The sequence below is a fragment of the Chinchilla lanigera genome, unplaced genomic scaffold (assembly GCF_000276665.1).
Source record: "Chinchilla lanigera isolate Chin_1 unplaced genomic scaffold, ChiLan1.0 scaffold00054, whole genome shotgun sequence".
NCBI lineage: Eukaryota > Metazoa > Chordata > Mammalia > Rodentia > Chinchillidae > Chinchilla > Chinchilla lanigera.
Window position 1 is genome coordinate 13374716 of NW_004955455.1, and position 13872 is coordinate 13388587.

The following is a 13872-nucleotide window of genomic DNA, read 5'->3' on the forward strand; positions in this document are numbered from 1 at the left end:
CTGTGATTGACAGGCAAGATGTCGGTGCGGAGCGAGGCAGGAGCGATTGCGGCAGCCGTCACCCCCGGAGCCCGGCAGCAGCGGCAGCAGCGGCGGAGCGGGGAGGAGACAGCAGCAGCCGCAGTGGCCGCCGCAGCCGCGCGAGCTCTGCAGACGGCATCTTGAGAGCGCGCTAAGCACCCCCGCGGCGGACCATGCCGTGTCACTACCGCGGGGAGGGGGGCAAACTCGCGCTTTTTTGACATAAAAGCAAGCCAGCCAAAAATACATAATTTTGTCCTTCACGGAGCCGGTGTGTAAAGAGTGAGCGCTATTTTCCTTCTCCTCCTCCTCCTCTTTTCCCTCCTCCTCCTCCTTCTCTCCCTCCTCCTCTTTCTCCTTCTCCTCCTCTTTTTCCTTCCTCCTCCTCCTCCTCCCCAAGTGTGCAGACAGCATCGCATCACCTGGTTCGCTTCTGAGAAACGGCATCTCTCCTTTTCAGGGACCAGAGACTCAGAGAGAAAGAGAGAGAGCGAGAGAGAGAGACAGACAGACAGAGAGACATTCTAATGGAGACTGCCTGATACCCCAAAATAAAATAATAAATTTTGGCTCTTGTCTCCTCCTCCCACTCCCCACCCCCTCAGCCCTGTGTGAGATGTTGGGTTTCTTCTTCATGAGACATTGTTGAGAAGTCGCAGTGGTTGGAGAGGCGCGGGGGGCAGACTCCCTCTACCTCTACTCCCTCCCCCTCTATTTTCTCTCTGGGAGGAGGAGGAGGGGAAGGGGGGTTGCAGAACAAGCGATGGATGAGGAAAACATGACGAAAACCGAGGAGCAGCAACCTCTGAGTTTGCAAAAAGCCTTACAGCAGTGCGAGTTGGTCCAAAACATGATAGACTTGAGCATCTCCAACCTGGAAGGGCTTAGGACCAAATGTGCTACCTCCAACGACCTCACACAAAAAGAAATCCGGACTCTGGAGGTAGGTGTTGGCTACGGGGAAAAAAGCAATCCTTCCTTCCCTCCCTGCTCCCCACCACCCTCTTCCCCTCTGGTTGTGTTCGTTGGGGGTCGGGAGGGGGTTGGGTAAGCCAGGTGGGCACGATTGGTGCCCTGTGATTTATCCTCTTCCAGAGCCTGCACTGGATGTCCCTTTACGGTGCGGCTGTTGTCTTTGCTCGGCTGGGTGGTGGTAGTAGCAGTAGTAATTGTTATTCTGTATTTATTATTACGGTTGCGGCTGTTACCATTGTCATTCGCTTCCTCTTGGAGGAGGGAGTTCTTTTTTCCGCTTGTGGATTTGTTTATATGCCACGGGGGTTCGTGTGCTGGGTAATACGTTTAGGAGCTGCAGAGAACCCACGTGACCTTGCGCATTCTGCAGGTGGTCAAAGGTGGTTTTTGCTCCCAGGATGGGGCTACCTGTACATAGAGACCTCTTCTCGGCTTCCTTCCCAGCGTCCCTTTTGCTCCGTGGACTCTTCTGTCCCCTCCTCAGTAATATACATGTTAAGAAGCAAGGTGTAAGAGAAAATAAATCCCTGTTGAGCTACCCATATCCAGTACAATTATTTTGATGCAATGAGGCCTAACATGTGTAAAGAGAAAAAAAAATATTCATGCCTGGATAGGCACGCGCAGGTGGCGTGGGAAATTCCTCTTGGATCGCGGTGGGACTTCGCGGAAAGGGGTGCGGGGGGAGGAGTCGGCTTTGGCGTGTTGTAACACTCTTTCCAACTGAACTCAAAGGGGGACTTTCTAGCAGGATTTTGAGGGATGGGATGGGGTTAGGGGGTGGATGCGAAGTTACTTACAAAGAAGATGGCAGAAATTTTTTCTTCCGAAGACCGTTTGGTCAGAGGAAGCTTTCAGGAGGCTTGGAAAGTGCCTGGAGTCCAGGAAATAATCCGGCATCCACCTTGTTCAAAAGGTCTGGAGGATCAACTCACTTCCTTTCCTTAAAGTGGCCCAGCTGTCCACATGTCTTGATTAAAGCTGAGAATTCCCCTTAGCTGGCATTTGCCTAGGGCGGAGGCAGCAGGACAGGGGTTCCCCCTTGGGTGAAGTGGGCATATGCCCTGCTGGGAAGTTTATCCTGTCTCTGGCCTGTGGGTTTCCAAGCCCTGAACTCTTTGGTTCTTACTGAGTGTTGTAGCTGTCATATTCTAGCCTGCACTTCTCCATTCTGATGCATTCTGGTCTTTTGTTTTTTTCCCATGGTTTTCAATTTGGCTGGATGTCAGCATGCCGGAGGTCATCCTCTTGGTAGTGGTGTGTGTGTGTGTGTGTGTGTGTGTGTGCGTGTGCACTCTCATGTGTATTTTAATATGATGTTTGCTACCCTGTGCCACCAGGTGTGTGCACCTGTCATCTGGGAACATGATCCTTGGAAACGAAATAAGATAAATGTCGAAGGGGACTGGGAGGGAGTGGGAAGTGTGTCGGGAGGTACAGGTATTGCCTTTCTCAGAAGTCGAGAGAGAAGTCTCCACTAACACTTGGCTTCTGGAGGAACTGTGGGATGTTTTGGCCCCGGCCCTGCTTCTCTCTGAACAGTGCCTGAGAGCAGCTTCTGTTCAGAGCTGCATGCAGTAAATCATAAGTAATCGAGCGCCCGAGACCATGCAAGGTCTCCTCTGTGCCTTAGGGTCAGGAATCACCAAGACTTGTTTGTGTATTACCTTGTAAGTTTCTCCAGAGTTTTTCTTTTTTCAGACACATTCCATCCTCTAATAATTCCAAGGACAGTGGTGATTGTTGCAGTGGGCATAGTTCTGTTGTTTCCTCTCTGCAGAGTGGTTTTCCTTTTAAAGTAGGGGATGGAGGCATTGGTGTGGTGGTGGGGAGTTGCAGTTATAGGGAATGCGTCTGTTTGTAGTCCTCTGGTCCCACAATGCCAGAGAGAATGCCAACCTGCAGTATGGGTATCCATACTGCCCAGGGACTTGCTTGGAGCAACTATGCCAATTTAGATTTCAAAGACCTCTAGAGTCAGGAAGGGGCTGCTGAGGAAGGGCTGGTGACATGGGGTCAAGTCCTGCTGACCTCCTGTTGGGATCCACAGTTTTCTACCCCAGCAGGTGCCAAGTTTTATATATTAAAGCCACACAAAAGCACTGGTTAAAAATGCAGATTCTCAGCATCTAACCTCAGTGATTCTCACTCAGTTTGGTGTTGGAAGGAGGGTCCAGGAATCTGCATTTAATAAACAGTCCTCATTTTCTGATGTAAGTTTTCATTTGGATACTTTCAGAATCTATTAGGAGATAGATATCATATTTCAACTCTTTAGTAGTGAAAACTCCCTGCTTATAAACAGTCAAATTAGTAATTGAATAGATCATCCCTCAAAACCTTGATAATAAGCATTGTCTAGTAATATATGTCTACTCCTTTTTTAAAAGTTTTTTGAGACAGGGTCTCATTGTGCAGTTCAGGATATTCTTGGAGTCACTGTGTAGCCCAGGCTGGCCTCAGTCTCACAGCAATCCTCCTGCTTCAGCCTTCCAAGTGCTGGAATTACAGTCCTGTGCCACCAGGTTCTGCAGTAATGGAAATGTACAACTTCACTTTCAAGAAGCATAATTCATGGATGAGAGGCAAGGGTTAGACTACCTCTCTAAAATAATGATAAAGTCTAAATAGTATGTAATATAGGACATAGTGTATAGTTCCAATAAGAATGTGTTCAGCTGCCTGAAATGAAAAACCCACTAATGATGGGAAGCAAGCAGTGCTTGTTTTTGTCATATGATTAGAGGTCTGGAGGTACTGGACTGCTTGGGTTGACTCAGTAGAACAATAATACTGGGGCTGATGTCTATGGGAATTCTCATGGCCTTTCCCTATGGTTATAAGATGGCTTCTGCAAGTTGAGGTATCACATTTGTAGAAAAGAGAGGGAACCAGGGAGTATGAAGGGAAGGAAGGGTCACATTTTTGGTTTCAGAAAACCAGGATTTCCCCAGGGTACCTCCTCCTCCCCAGTCCACTAATGATGTTTAATTATGTGTTCTTGGCCTGAACAGGGTCAAAGGGCTAGTCCTAGCTGCAAGGGAGGCAGGGAATGGGAGGTGGGAACACCATCGTGGTCTATTGCCCGGGATGATCTATTGCCACACTGTAATAATCAAGGCTCTGCTAGCTTGAAAGTGGTGTGGGCGAATACTGGGTGGACGGCTAGAGGCATTGGCCATAGGATGGTCTTGGTGGGAAAGAAAATTCATGAGCTTTGGAATTAGACAATGCAGTTTTGAGTTCTAGATATTTTTGCTTTTTATTTTTTAGTTTGTTGAGACAGAGTTTCACTAGGTAGTTCAGGTTGGCCTTGAACTCACTGTGTAGCCTAGGCTGGCCTTGAACTTATAGCAATCCTCCTGCCTCTGCCTCCTGAATGCTGGGATCACAGGTGCATGCAACCGTGCTTGGCTCTTTTTCACTTTTTAAAAATAAAAATCTTGGGCTAGTAATTTAAACATTGATCCGTAATTTAATTTTTTGGGCAAAACGGCAATCATTGAATGATATCATCTGCCTTGGGGAATGGTTGTGAGGATTATAAAAGATGACACTTTTAAGGACCTGGCACTAAGCTGGACACAGTGCATGCAGATGCTAAGTAAATGACACCCATGAGGAGGAGGATGCTTAGCATGACGTGATGTGGAAATAGATGATGTGGAAGGGGTCAGCTCAAAGTAGAGGGAGGGAAGGAGGAATTTGAGTGACATTTCTAAAGCATGTTCTGTAGAACCCTAATTCTGTGGGGCACTGGAATTTTCATGTTTTTGTAGTGCATGCCAAGTTCAGGCATTGTCCTGGATGCTGGTAGTAAAAAAGTATTCTATGGACAAAACAAATTCTCTGGTTAATGAATTTGGGAAGAGTTGAGCGCAGCAGAAGGGAAGCAGTGGCTTTATGTACTGCAGGACTTCTCAGAGCCTTTAATAGGCCATATATGTGAATTGTGCCTCTGAGACAGGTAACCTGCAGTGTTTTCCTTTTCCAAGGATTGCCTTCAGAATCTTTGTTCCATAGAATACACTGGAGAATAATTTGGCAAAGCAGATAGGGAAGCCTTGTGGATTGGGGACATGGGGATTTGAAGTGGAATGAGGGATGGAAGATTTAGATTGCAGCAGAAGGGGAGAGCTTGCTAGACCAGAACAGTAAACTGGGTAAAGGTTTTATTATGCATCCATAGCACAGCTTAGAGCCCCACTTGCTCAGAAGGAGGGGTTTCTGATAGTACACCATAGGAAATGAAGTAAATCACTAACTCCTGGGGTCTAAGTACAGGGAGTCAGACCAGCTAAGTTTCATTCCTTTGAGGGAGGAAATAGAAGTCTTCCAGGGTTTCAGAATGAGTACAATAAAAAAGATGATTAAAGGTTAGGCTGAGGACAGTCTCCAGCAGGGGCTGGCAAATTGTTTCTCTAAAGCGCCAAATAATAAATACCTTAGGCTGGGGCTGGGGATTTAGCTCAGTGGCAAAAGCGCCTGCCTGGCAAGCGCAAGGTCGTGAGTTCGGTTACCGGTACCGGAGAAAAACCAAAAAAAAAAAACAAAACAATAAATACCTTAGGCTTTGTGGCCCTAAGGTTCCATCACAGCTCCTTGACTTTTATTGTAGCTCAGAGTGGCCATGGGCAATACATATATGGATGGGCACACAGGGTGGTTTTCCAATAAAACTTTATTTAGGGGCTGTGAACTTAAATTTGGTACAGTTTTCACATGCTGTGAAATATTAGTTTTCTTTTCATTTGTTTGACATTTAAAAATGTAAAAATGATCCTTAGTTTCGGGACCTTGTAAGAGTGGCTCAGATTGGGCCCATGGCTATAGTTTGCTGATCCCTGGTCTGTGGGATGGATGGGATGGGAAAGACCCCAGAGGACAGAGCCCACTTGAAAGATGAGCAAGTGACACTAGAGCAGGAGGGCCCTGGCCCAGTGGAGGTGGCTCTGAGCTGGATTCTCCTTTGGTCAAACTGCAAGAGGAGAAGAACATCCGGGGTTGGAGTTAGGGGTGGATAAGTATGCAATCTCATCCTGTAAGAGTATTGTCGCCATGCACTTATCAATCCTATTCTTATGTTCCAGCTCAGTGTCTATTGCTGAGTAATAAACCACCCCGAAACTTAATTACCTTGGGGAATCTTTGGGCTGAAGACAACAGTTTGTTGCTGTTCTGTGATGGTGTAGTTGTGGTTCCTCTGCTAGCCTGGGCTCATTCACGAGGCCGAGGCCAGCTGGCTGAGGGCTGGCAGACAGGACCCGTGAGCTCTTTCTGTGTATGGCCTCTCAGCGGAGCAGCCTGGGTTTCTCCTATGGCCCTAGTATTTTAGGAGAGTAAGAGTCAAAGCTGCAGGACTTGAGGTTGGGAAGATAAACAACATGACTTCTGTTGCATTTTGTGAGTTGATGTAAGTCCTGTGGCCAGTGTGAATACATGGCTGTAGAAGTAGGCCCCCGATGTTGGGGAGAGGATATGCCCCTACATGTGTAATGGCGCTGCTATAGTGAAGTCTTTTTTTTTTTTTCTCACAGAAATGGCTCAAATTGGGTGTCCTTGGCTTGCGGGCCATTTTCCCATACTCCAGGCCCTTCCGCTCCCAGCATTGCTTTCATTTGCATCTAGACAGGGGAGACAGTGAAGAGAAGGAAGGTAGAGCCTCATAAAAACTTCATTTCCCAAAGTTGCCCTCCTCAGATTTACTTGCATCCCTGAACTGGAAGTGTTTGTTGTTGTTGTTGTTATTGTTATTATTATTATTATTATTAGCATTGGCTTTTGAGACAGTGTCTCAGTAAGTTGCCCGGGCTGTCCTTAAACTTGCAGTCCTCCTGCATCAGCCTCCCAAGCAGCTGGAGTTACAGGTGTGCACCACTGTGCACAGCTCTGTGAGCTAGAATTTAGTCACAACCCTGAAGGGAAGATGGGCAGGAAAAGTCAGCTGTACACACGAAGAAAAGAAAATAGGGTTTGCTGCATAGCTAGTCCTCTCTGCCATAGCTCATGAGAAAATATTGCTACCGAACCAGCCACCCCAAAACTTAGTGGGTTGAAACAGCAATCATGTATTTACTTATGAACATACAGCCAACCACTGAGCTGGTTCTGGCGATCTTGCCTGGGCCTGTCAGTGGTTGTGTCCATCTGTTGTCCTAATGGGGCTGGAGGGTCTAAGATGGCATTGTCCACGAGGCTGGGGTCCTCACATGTCTTCCACATGGCCTCTGCAGCAGGAAGGGCAGGCACAAACTTCCCGGTGCGGACATGCCTGGCAGGGTTTTGGAATAGCGAGGAGATCCCTGGAGTCGGACTGCAGTGAGTGGGTGGGGAAGGAGTGAAGGACAAAGTGAGAGACAGAGCAGGGCTCTGGTCACAGATGATGTTAATACACTCAGATTTTATTATAACTGTGACAGAACCCATTTGGGGCTGACTGAGGTGTGTTTCCAAAGGGTCTTTCTAATAGCTGCAGGGAAAATAGACTGTAGAGCAGTCATGGCGGACCTTTTAGAGCTTCCCATGATATAAACAGCTTGGTGCGGCACGCGTGCCATAGGTTTGCCACCACTGCTCTAGAGGGTAAGAGTGTCAGCAGGGAGACAGATTGACAGTTTTCATGGAAGTCTAAGCCGTAGATGTGCTGTTGACCAGTGTGATGTGTCTGGATTCAGAAGTTCAAGTGCACAGGAAGTACTCATGAATTGGATGTGGGAAAGGCAGAGGAAGACGAGAACAGAGGATTAGTACTAGAACTGAGTGAATGATGGTACCATTGTCTGTCACATGGGGGTGGACTAGGCTGGGCTTTACAATCCAGTCCTATCTGATATGTGACGTCGGTCAGGTAGACAGTGGGCTGTGCAAGCTTGGAGTGTGCAGAGAGGCTGGAAAGCTGAGGTCCCCTTGGTATAGCAGGCATATCTCTTCATGTTATCAAGGTATTATTTTTAAGGGCCACATAGCGTGACATGGTTGTTTCATAGTGAATTTAATTGGGATTCGATTGTTGGGTGCTTGTGTTTATCGTTTTTCATTGTAAAATGCCGCAGTAGACATCTTTGTGGCTAATCCTTGCCTTCAATTCCTAGAAGTACAGTTGCTGGATCAAAGGATGTGCAAAGTTTCAGCACGCTCGATGTATTTTGCCAAATTTGCCTTCATCAGCAGTGTAAGAAAGGGTCTCTTTTCCAAATGCTCGGCACGAGTGTATATTGTTTTTTCTCTGTGATTTGATGGCTGGGAGTTCGGGCTAAGCGAGGCAGGTGCCTCAGGTTGGAATGTGAGCTTTCCTGTTTCCATTTGGGAAGGGCTTAGGAACCTGGAATGACAAGTGGTGTGTGTGTGTGTGTGTGTGTGTGTGTGTGTGTGTCACAGTTCAGAGCCAGTGACACACATTTCTGAGGGGTTCATTACCTTCTGTAACCTTTGGAGGGGCTTCTACTTGGGAATTTCTTAATCTTCTTCCACCTGGCAGAAACTTGGAGTCTTTCTCCCCCTAGAACGCTGGTCGTTTTCTGGGCTCGCGTTCAACTGCTGGGAAGAGGGGTCAGAGTCTGGCGGTTCTCCTAGCCACAGTGTGCTGATGTGTCTGGGGGCAGGGATGGTACTCAGAGACTGGAGGTGGCAGAAGCTGAGGGACGGGGAGGGAAAAGGGACAAAAACGGGAGAAACATGTCAAAGTCTGGAATGATTTTTTTTCTGCAGAGTTTCTGTGATGCTTGAAATGTCTCTCTAGTGGGCTGTGACCACAATTGTGGCTGCTCCTGTTTTACAAGCAAGTTTACTGAGGTTTAGAGTCACTGATGTGACCCGAACTGTCATCGTAAGGCAGTCACAGGCACAGGAACGGACAGAAGCTTACTGCTGTACGCTGGGTTCCCCCGGGGTGGCGTGGGCTGGAAGAGCAAGAAGGGAGATGAGAGACGATACAGGCCAGAGGGGCTGTTCAGGTGATGGGATTTGAGGTGATGGGTTAATAGGAATCATAATAATGGAATATTATTGTATTAGCATGTTTCTTTGGTGACTATTATAGATAACAATGATTGAATTGAAATACAGGAGTGATAGAAACGATGTCAGGCTTTTACAGCAGGATGGAGGACGAGACAAAGAGAGGGAGACATTTTAGGCCCGAGCTGTCCCTCTGCTAACACCTGCCCCGCATGGCTATGATCAGCACAAACACAGTGAGTCCTAATTGTAATATGTGGTTAGTATCACATATACGCTAGATTCTGAACTCTTAGTATGAGGGAAAGAAGGTGAAATACTTTATTAATAATTTTTAATATTTGATACATTCAAAGAGAATACTTTGGATACATTGAGTTAAATAAAATATAAAGTTAATTTTATCCGTGTCTAGTTTTTTTTTTCCTTCCCCAAGGCTACTAGAAAGTTTGAAATTACATAAGGTCATTCATCACATATTTGTATGGGATGGTGCTGGTTTTGAGCATGGAGTGATTTCTCTCTTTTGCCATGGTAGAAGTCTTGTTTTTGATGAAGACTGAAAATCTGGACCCTTTAGAGTTACCAGACAGCCACTGATTAAAGCAGAGGGCGCATTCCAAAGAGGGATGTGTGTTTGCTTTTCTTGCACTGGTAGGGAAGTGAGATGAATACTTGGAAATAACCACTTGAGTCCCTGCAAATTTGGACAGATGCTTAAAAAGGTGTAGCCTGGTGGCGAGGAGGACTGGCGCTCTGTAGTGAGATTGCTTGGGTGCTAAGTTGGTTCAGGATGTGCTAAAGAACTCTAGACAAATGACCTCTTCCTCCTGGGCCTCAGTTTCTTAGCCTATAAGTAATTTTACACAGGGCTGTTATTTGCATAAACAAAATCATGCATTTAGGAGCTGTGAAGAGTTTCTGACATACAGCATGTTCTTAGTTCTTGTTAATTTGAATAGTTTTGATGACCAGATACCATGTAGGTTGGTATGAGGGAGGACAGAATATTTCAGCCCCGTGTGGTGCTGTGGTCTGCGGTGCTGTATGGAAAGGTGACATTCTTAAGTGTTATCATTTATTTATTCAGTGAATATTAATGCTATGCCTCACTGTGTGAGACTCAGACCAACATAGCAAAGCCTGAGAACTGGAAACTCATATGGGTTTTCTTTCTATAGGGTATTGGTACAGCCAGTAGGCTGCAGGTGACATGAGTGACCAAGATTCTTGATAGTAGGTTTAGATCTTTGCATTTGACCACAGATTACTTGACCCATCAGCACTGGGTAGACCTTAGACGTAAAATCATGTGCTCATCACAACTAGGAATTGAGTAACAAAGTACCACGCACAAGATTGAGCTGTGTAACTCCTCGACTTGTCTTAAGCTTGCAATATAAAAAGTCAGTAGCAATGATATCTCAGCACCTGAAAAACATCCTCTCAAGTTAAAGGACCCTTAGGAGACTGTCCAACCTCAATTTTTTGTTCATCAACCAGCTTTGTCTTGGTCATTTGGGTGGAAGACTGCTTGACAGGGGAACCTTTGAAAAAAATCTATTTTTTTACTATGGCAAAATATACATAAACTTTGCCACTTGAACCATTTTTAAGTTTACAGCTCTGTGGTGTCAAGTACAGTAGCATGTGGCACAGCCAGTCACCACTGTCAACTTCGGAAAGTTTTTCATCATCCCGAGCAGAAATTCTTTCATTTTTAACTTTATGATGTATCATATTTATTTTTTGTTTTTTAAAAAAATACTCATTTTAGTTTTCTCCTTTTAATTAGTATATGTTTGTGATATGTAATAAATACATTCATCATGGGGAATTGAAAAAAAATAATATCGATATCACACCGTGATCCAGACAGGCGCTTGTGCTGGTGAGCTTACTCCCGGCCCCACACGCTGATACTTTTACTTCCTCTTCCCTCCTGCCCACACCCCTGATTCCCAGACTCCTTCCTCCCTCCACAGTCTTATTTCCCTGTTTTCTATCATCGTTCATTTCTCTCTTTAAATTATTTATACTTTGGGATTCTCATATAAGAGAAACCCATGTGATTTTAACTTTCTGTGTCTGATCCAAACAGAAATTCTGTACTCCTTACAAAAATTCCTCTCCACCCCAGTGAACGGTAACCTCTATTCTGCTTTCTGACTCCTTGAGCTTGGTCACTGTAGATACTGTATCTCATTTAACTGTAATGATACGTTTGTCATTTGGTGTGTGGTTTATTTCACATAGCATAACGTTTCCAAGATTCACCCGTGTTCTACCGTGTATCAGCACTTCATTCATTTTTTACGGCTGGATCGTAGTGATTGTATGGATATACCATGCTTTATTTATCCATTCATTTCTCAGTGAACATTTAGATTGTGTCCACCTATTGGTTATTGTGCATAATGCACCTGTGAACACTGGTGAACAAGTATCTATTCATCAGTGTCTGTGTATCATGCAAGTTTATGACACTTGCTGTTTTCAATTCTTTCAGGTATGTGCCTACCTGTAGGAGTGGAATTGCCAGATCATATAGTATTTCTATTTTCAATTTCTTGAACCATCATATTGTTTTCAGAGAGTCTGTACTATTTTACATCGCCAGCAGTAATCCACAATGGTTCCAATTTTTCTACATTCTTGACAACAGTTGTTATTTTCCATTTAAAAAAATTACAGCCATCCTGGTAGGTAAGAAGTAAAAGCTCACTGTGGATTTGATTTGCACTTCGCTACTGACTAATGGGGTTGAGCATCTTTTGCTGGGCTCATTGGTCATTTGTATATCTTCTTTGGAGAAATGTCAGTTCAAGTTCTTTCCCAAGGCAGCCTTTTTAAAAATTTAAATTTAAATTTAATTTGTCCCAGCTTTACTGAGGAATAGTGGACAAATAAACTTGTATATGTTTAAACTGTACAATGCGATGATTTGATATACATATATATTTGGGAATGATCACACAATTAAGTTAGTTCACACATTCATCAGCTCACAATTACCTTTTTATGTGTGTGATGAAAACGTTCAAAATAAACTGTCTTAGTAACTTCTGAGTATACCAGATAGTATATTAACTATAGTCATTGTGTTGTACAGTTGATCCCCGGAACTTAGTCTGAAAATTTGGAAAGTTACTACTCTTTGGCCAGTATCTCTATTTCTTCCTCCCTTCATACCCCAGCCCCTGATAACCACCCTTCCCTTTTCTGTTTCTATGAGTTTGACGTTTTTAGATTCCACATATAAGTGAGATCATACAGCATGTGTCTTTCTCACACTCACCTGAAAGCTTGTATCATGGAAACAGAAACAAATGCTAAACAATTTTGTTTTTCTCCCAACTTTTGTTATGAAAACTTTCAAACGTACTGCAAAGGTGAAGGTACTTTTCAGTGGATATCCACCACTGGTACCATTAACATCATGCTAATCCCGGGCCAGGGATATAGCTTAGTGGCACAAGCGCCCGCCTGGCAAGTGCAAGATCCTAAGTTCGATTGCCGGTACCAAAAAACCAAAATAAAACAAAATAACATTATGCTAATCTTACTTTTCACATTTCCATCCATTTATCTATCTCTCTCTCCATCCGTGAATCCACTGTGTTATGTGATGTATTCAAAGTGAACTGTGGACATTACTATACACTTACCCTAAATAATTCTGCCATTAGAACTCAATTTATTTTTCTTTTTGTAAAGTAGACATACAGTGAGTGAACAGCACAACAAAGTGTATACCTACTGAGCTTTGACAGATGTATACACCACTTGACCCAAACCTCTGTCCAGATGTAGGACATTTACTGTTGCACAGTTAATTTTCACTCCCCACCCTTAACCAAATTTCTGATTCCTTTTTCACTGTAGATTAGTTTTTTGCCTGTTCTACAACTGCATAGGAATGAAATTACGTAGGCATACCTTTTGTTTTTGACTTTTTTAGAGTGTATGTTTCTATGTGTTTTAACCCACGTATAGATTCATGTAACTATGCTTAAGATAAACAGCAGTCCTTTCAGTCCCCCAAAAAAACACCTTCATATTTCTTCAGTGTAATTAACCTCTCTTGTTTACTGCTGACCTTTGGCAATCACTGACCATACAATTGTCTTTTTCAGAATGTGGTAGAAGTGTAATCATATAATATGTAACTCAGGATTGGTTTCTTTCACTCAGCACGATGCCTTTGAGATTCACCCAAATAGTTATACATATCAGTACCTCATCTGTTTTGATTGCTGAGTAGTTTTCCACTGTATGGATATGCTACAGTTTGCTTATGCATTTAACTGTTGAAGGATATTTGGTTTGTTTCCAGTTTTGGGTAATCATAAACAAAGGTGATATAGTTTTTTTTTCTGTGTAGCTTTTTGTATGAACATAGATTTTAACTTCTTTAAATATCTAAAAGTAGAATAGCCAGATCATATGGTAGGTATAGGTTTAATTTCATAAAAAAGCTACCAAAGCTTTCCAGAGTTTTTGCACCATTATCCATCTTTATTCATAATGTATGAGAGGTCCAGTAGTTCCATATCCTCACCAGCACTTGGTATGGTCAGTATTTTGAATTTGGTCATTTTGAGGACTGTATAGTACTTTTAATTTGCATTTCCCTATGACTGATGTTGAGCATTTTTTCCTGTGATTACTTCCTACCCATATATTCTCTTTGCTAAAGTGCCTGTTCAAACTGTTTGCCCATTTCAAAAAAATAGAATTGTTCATTTCCTTACTGTTATGTTTTGGGAGTTCTTTATATATTTCAGTCCTTGGTCAGATATGTAGTTTGCAAGTGTCTTCTCCTACTCTGTGAGGTTTTCTTTGTCTTAACAGTTTCTTTGGCAGAGCAAAAATTTAAAAATCCAATAAAGTCCAAATTATCAATTTTTTCTTTTATGG

At 43.8% G+C, this 13872-nt stretch overlaps 1 protein-coding gene across 2 annotated transcripts in view; it reads left to right on the forward strand.

Annotated features, from left to right (window-relative positions):
- Positions 1-590: 590 nt before the first annotated feature.
- The window catches only part of Ksr2 (kinase suppressor of ras 2), a 402376-nt gene continuing 389094 nt past the window's right edge, over positions 591-13872 (forward strand). For both annotated transcript variants that reach the window (XM_013520300.1, XM_013520301.1), the window contains exon 1: positions 591-964. In XM_013520300.1, the coding sequence (XP_013375754.1) occupies positions 785-964 (180 nt within the window). In that variant the 5' untranslated portion in view covers positions 591-784. The remainder of the gene's footprint in view (positions 965-13872) is intronic.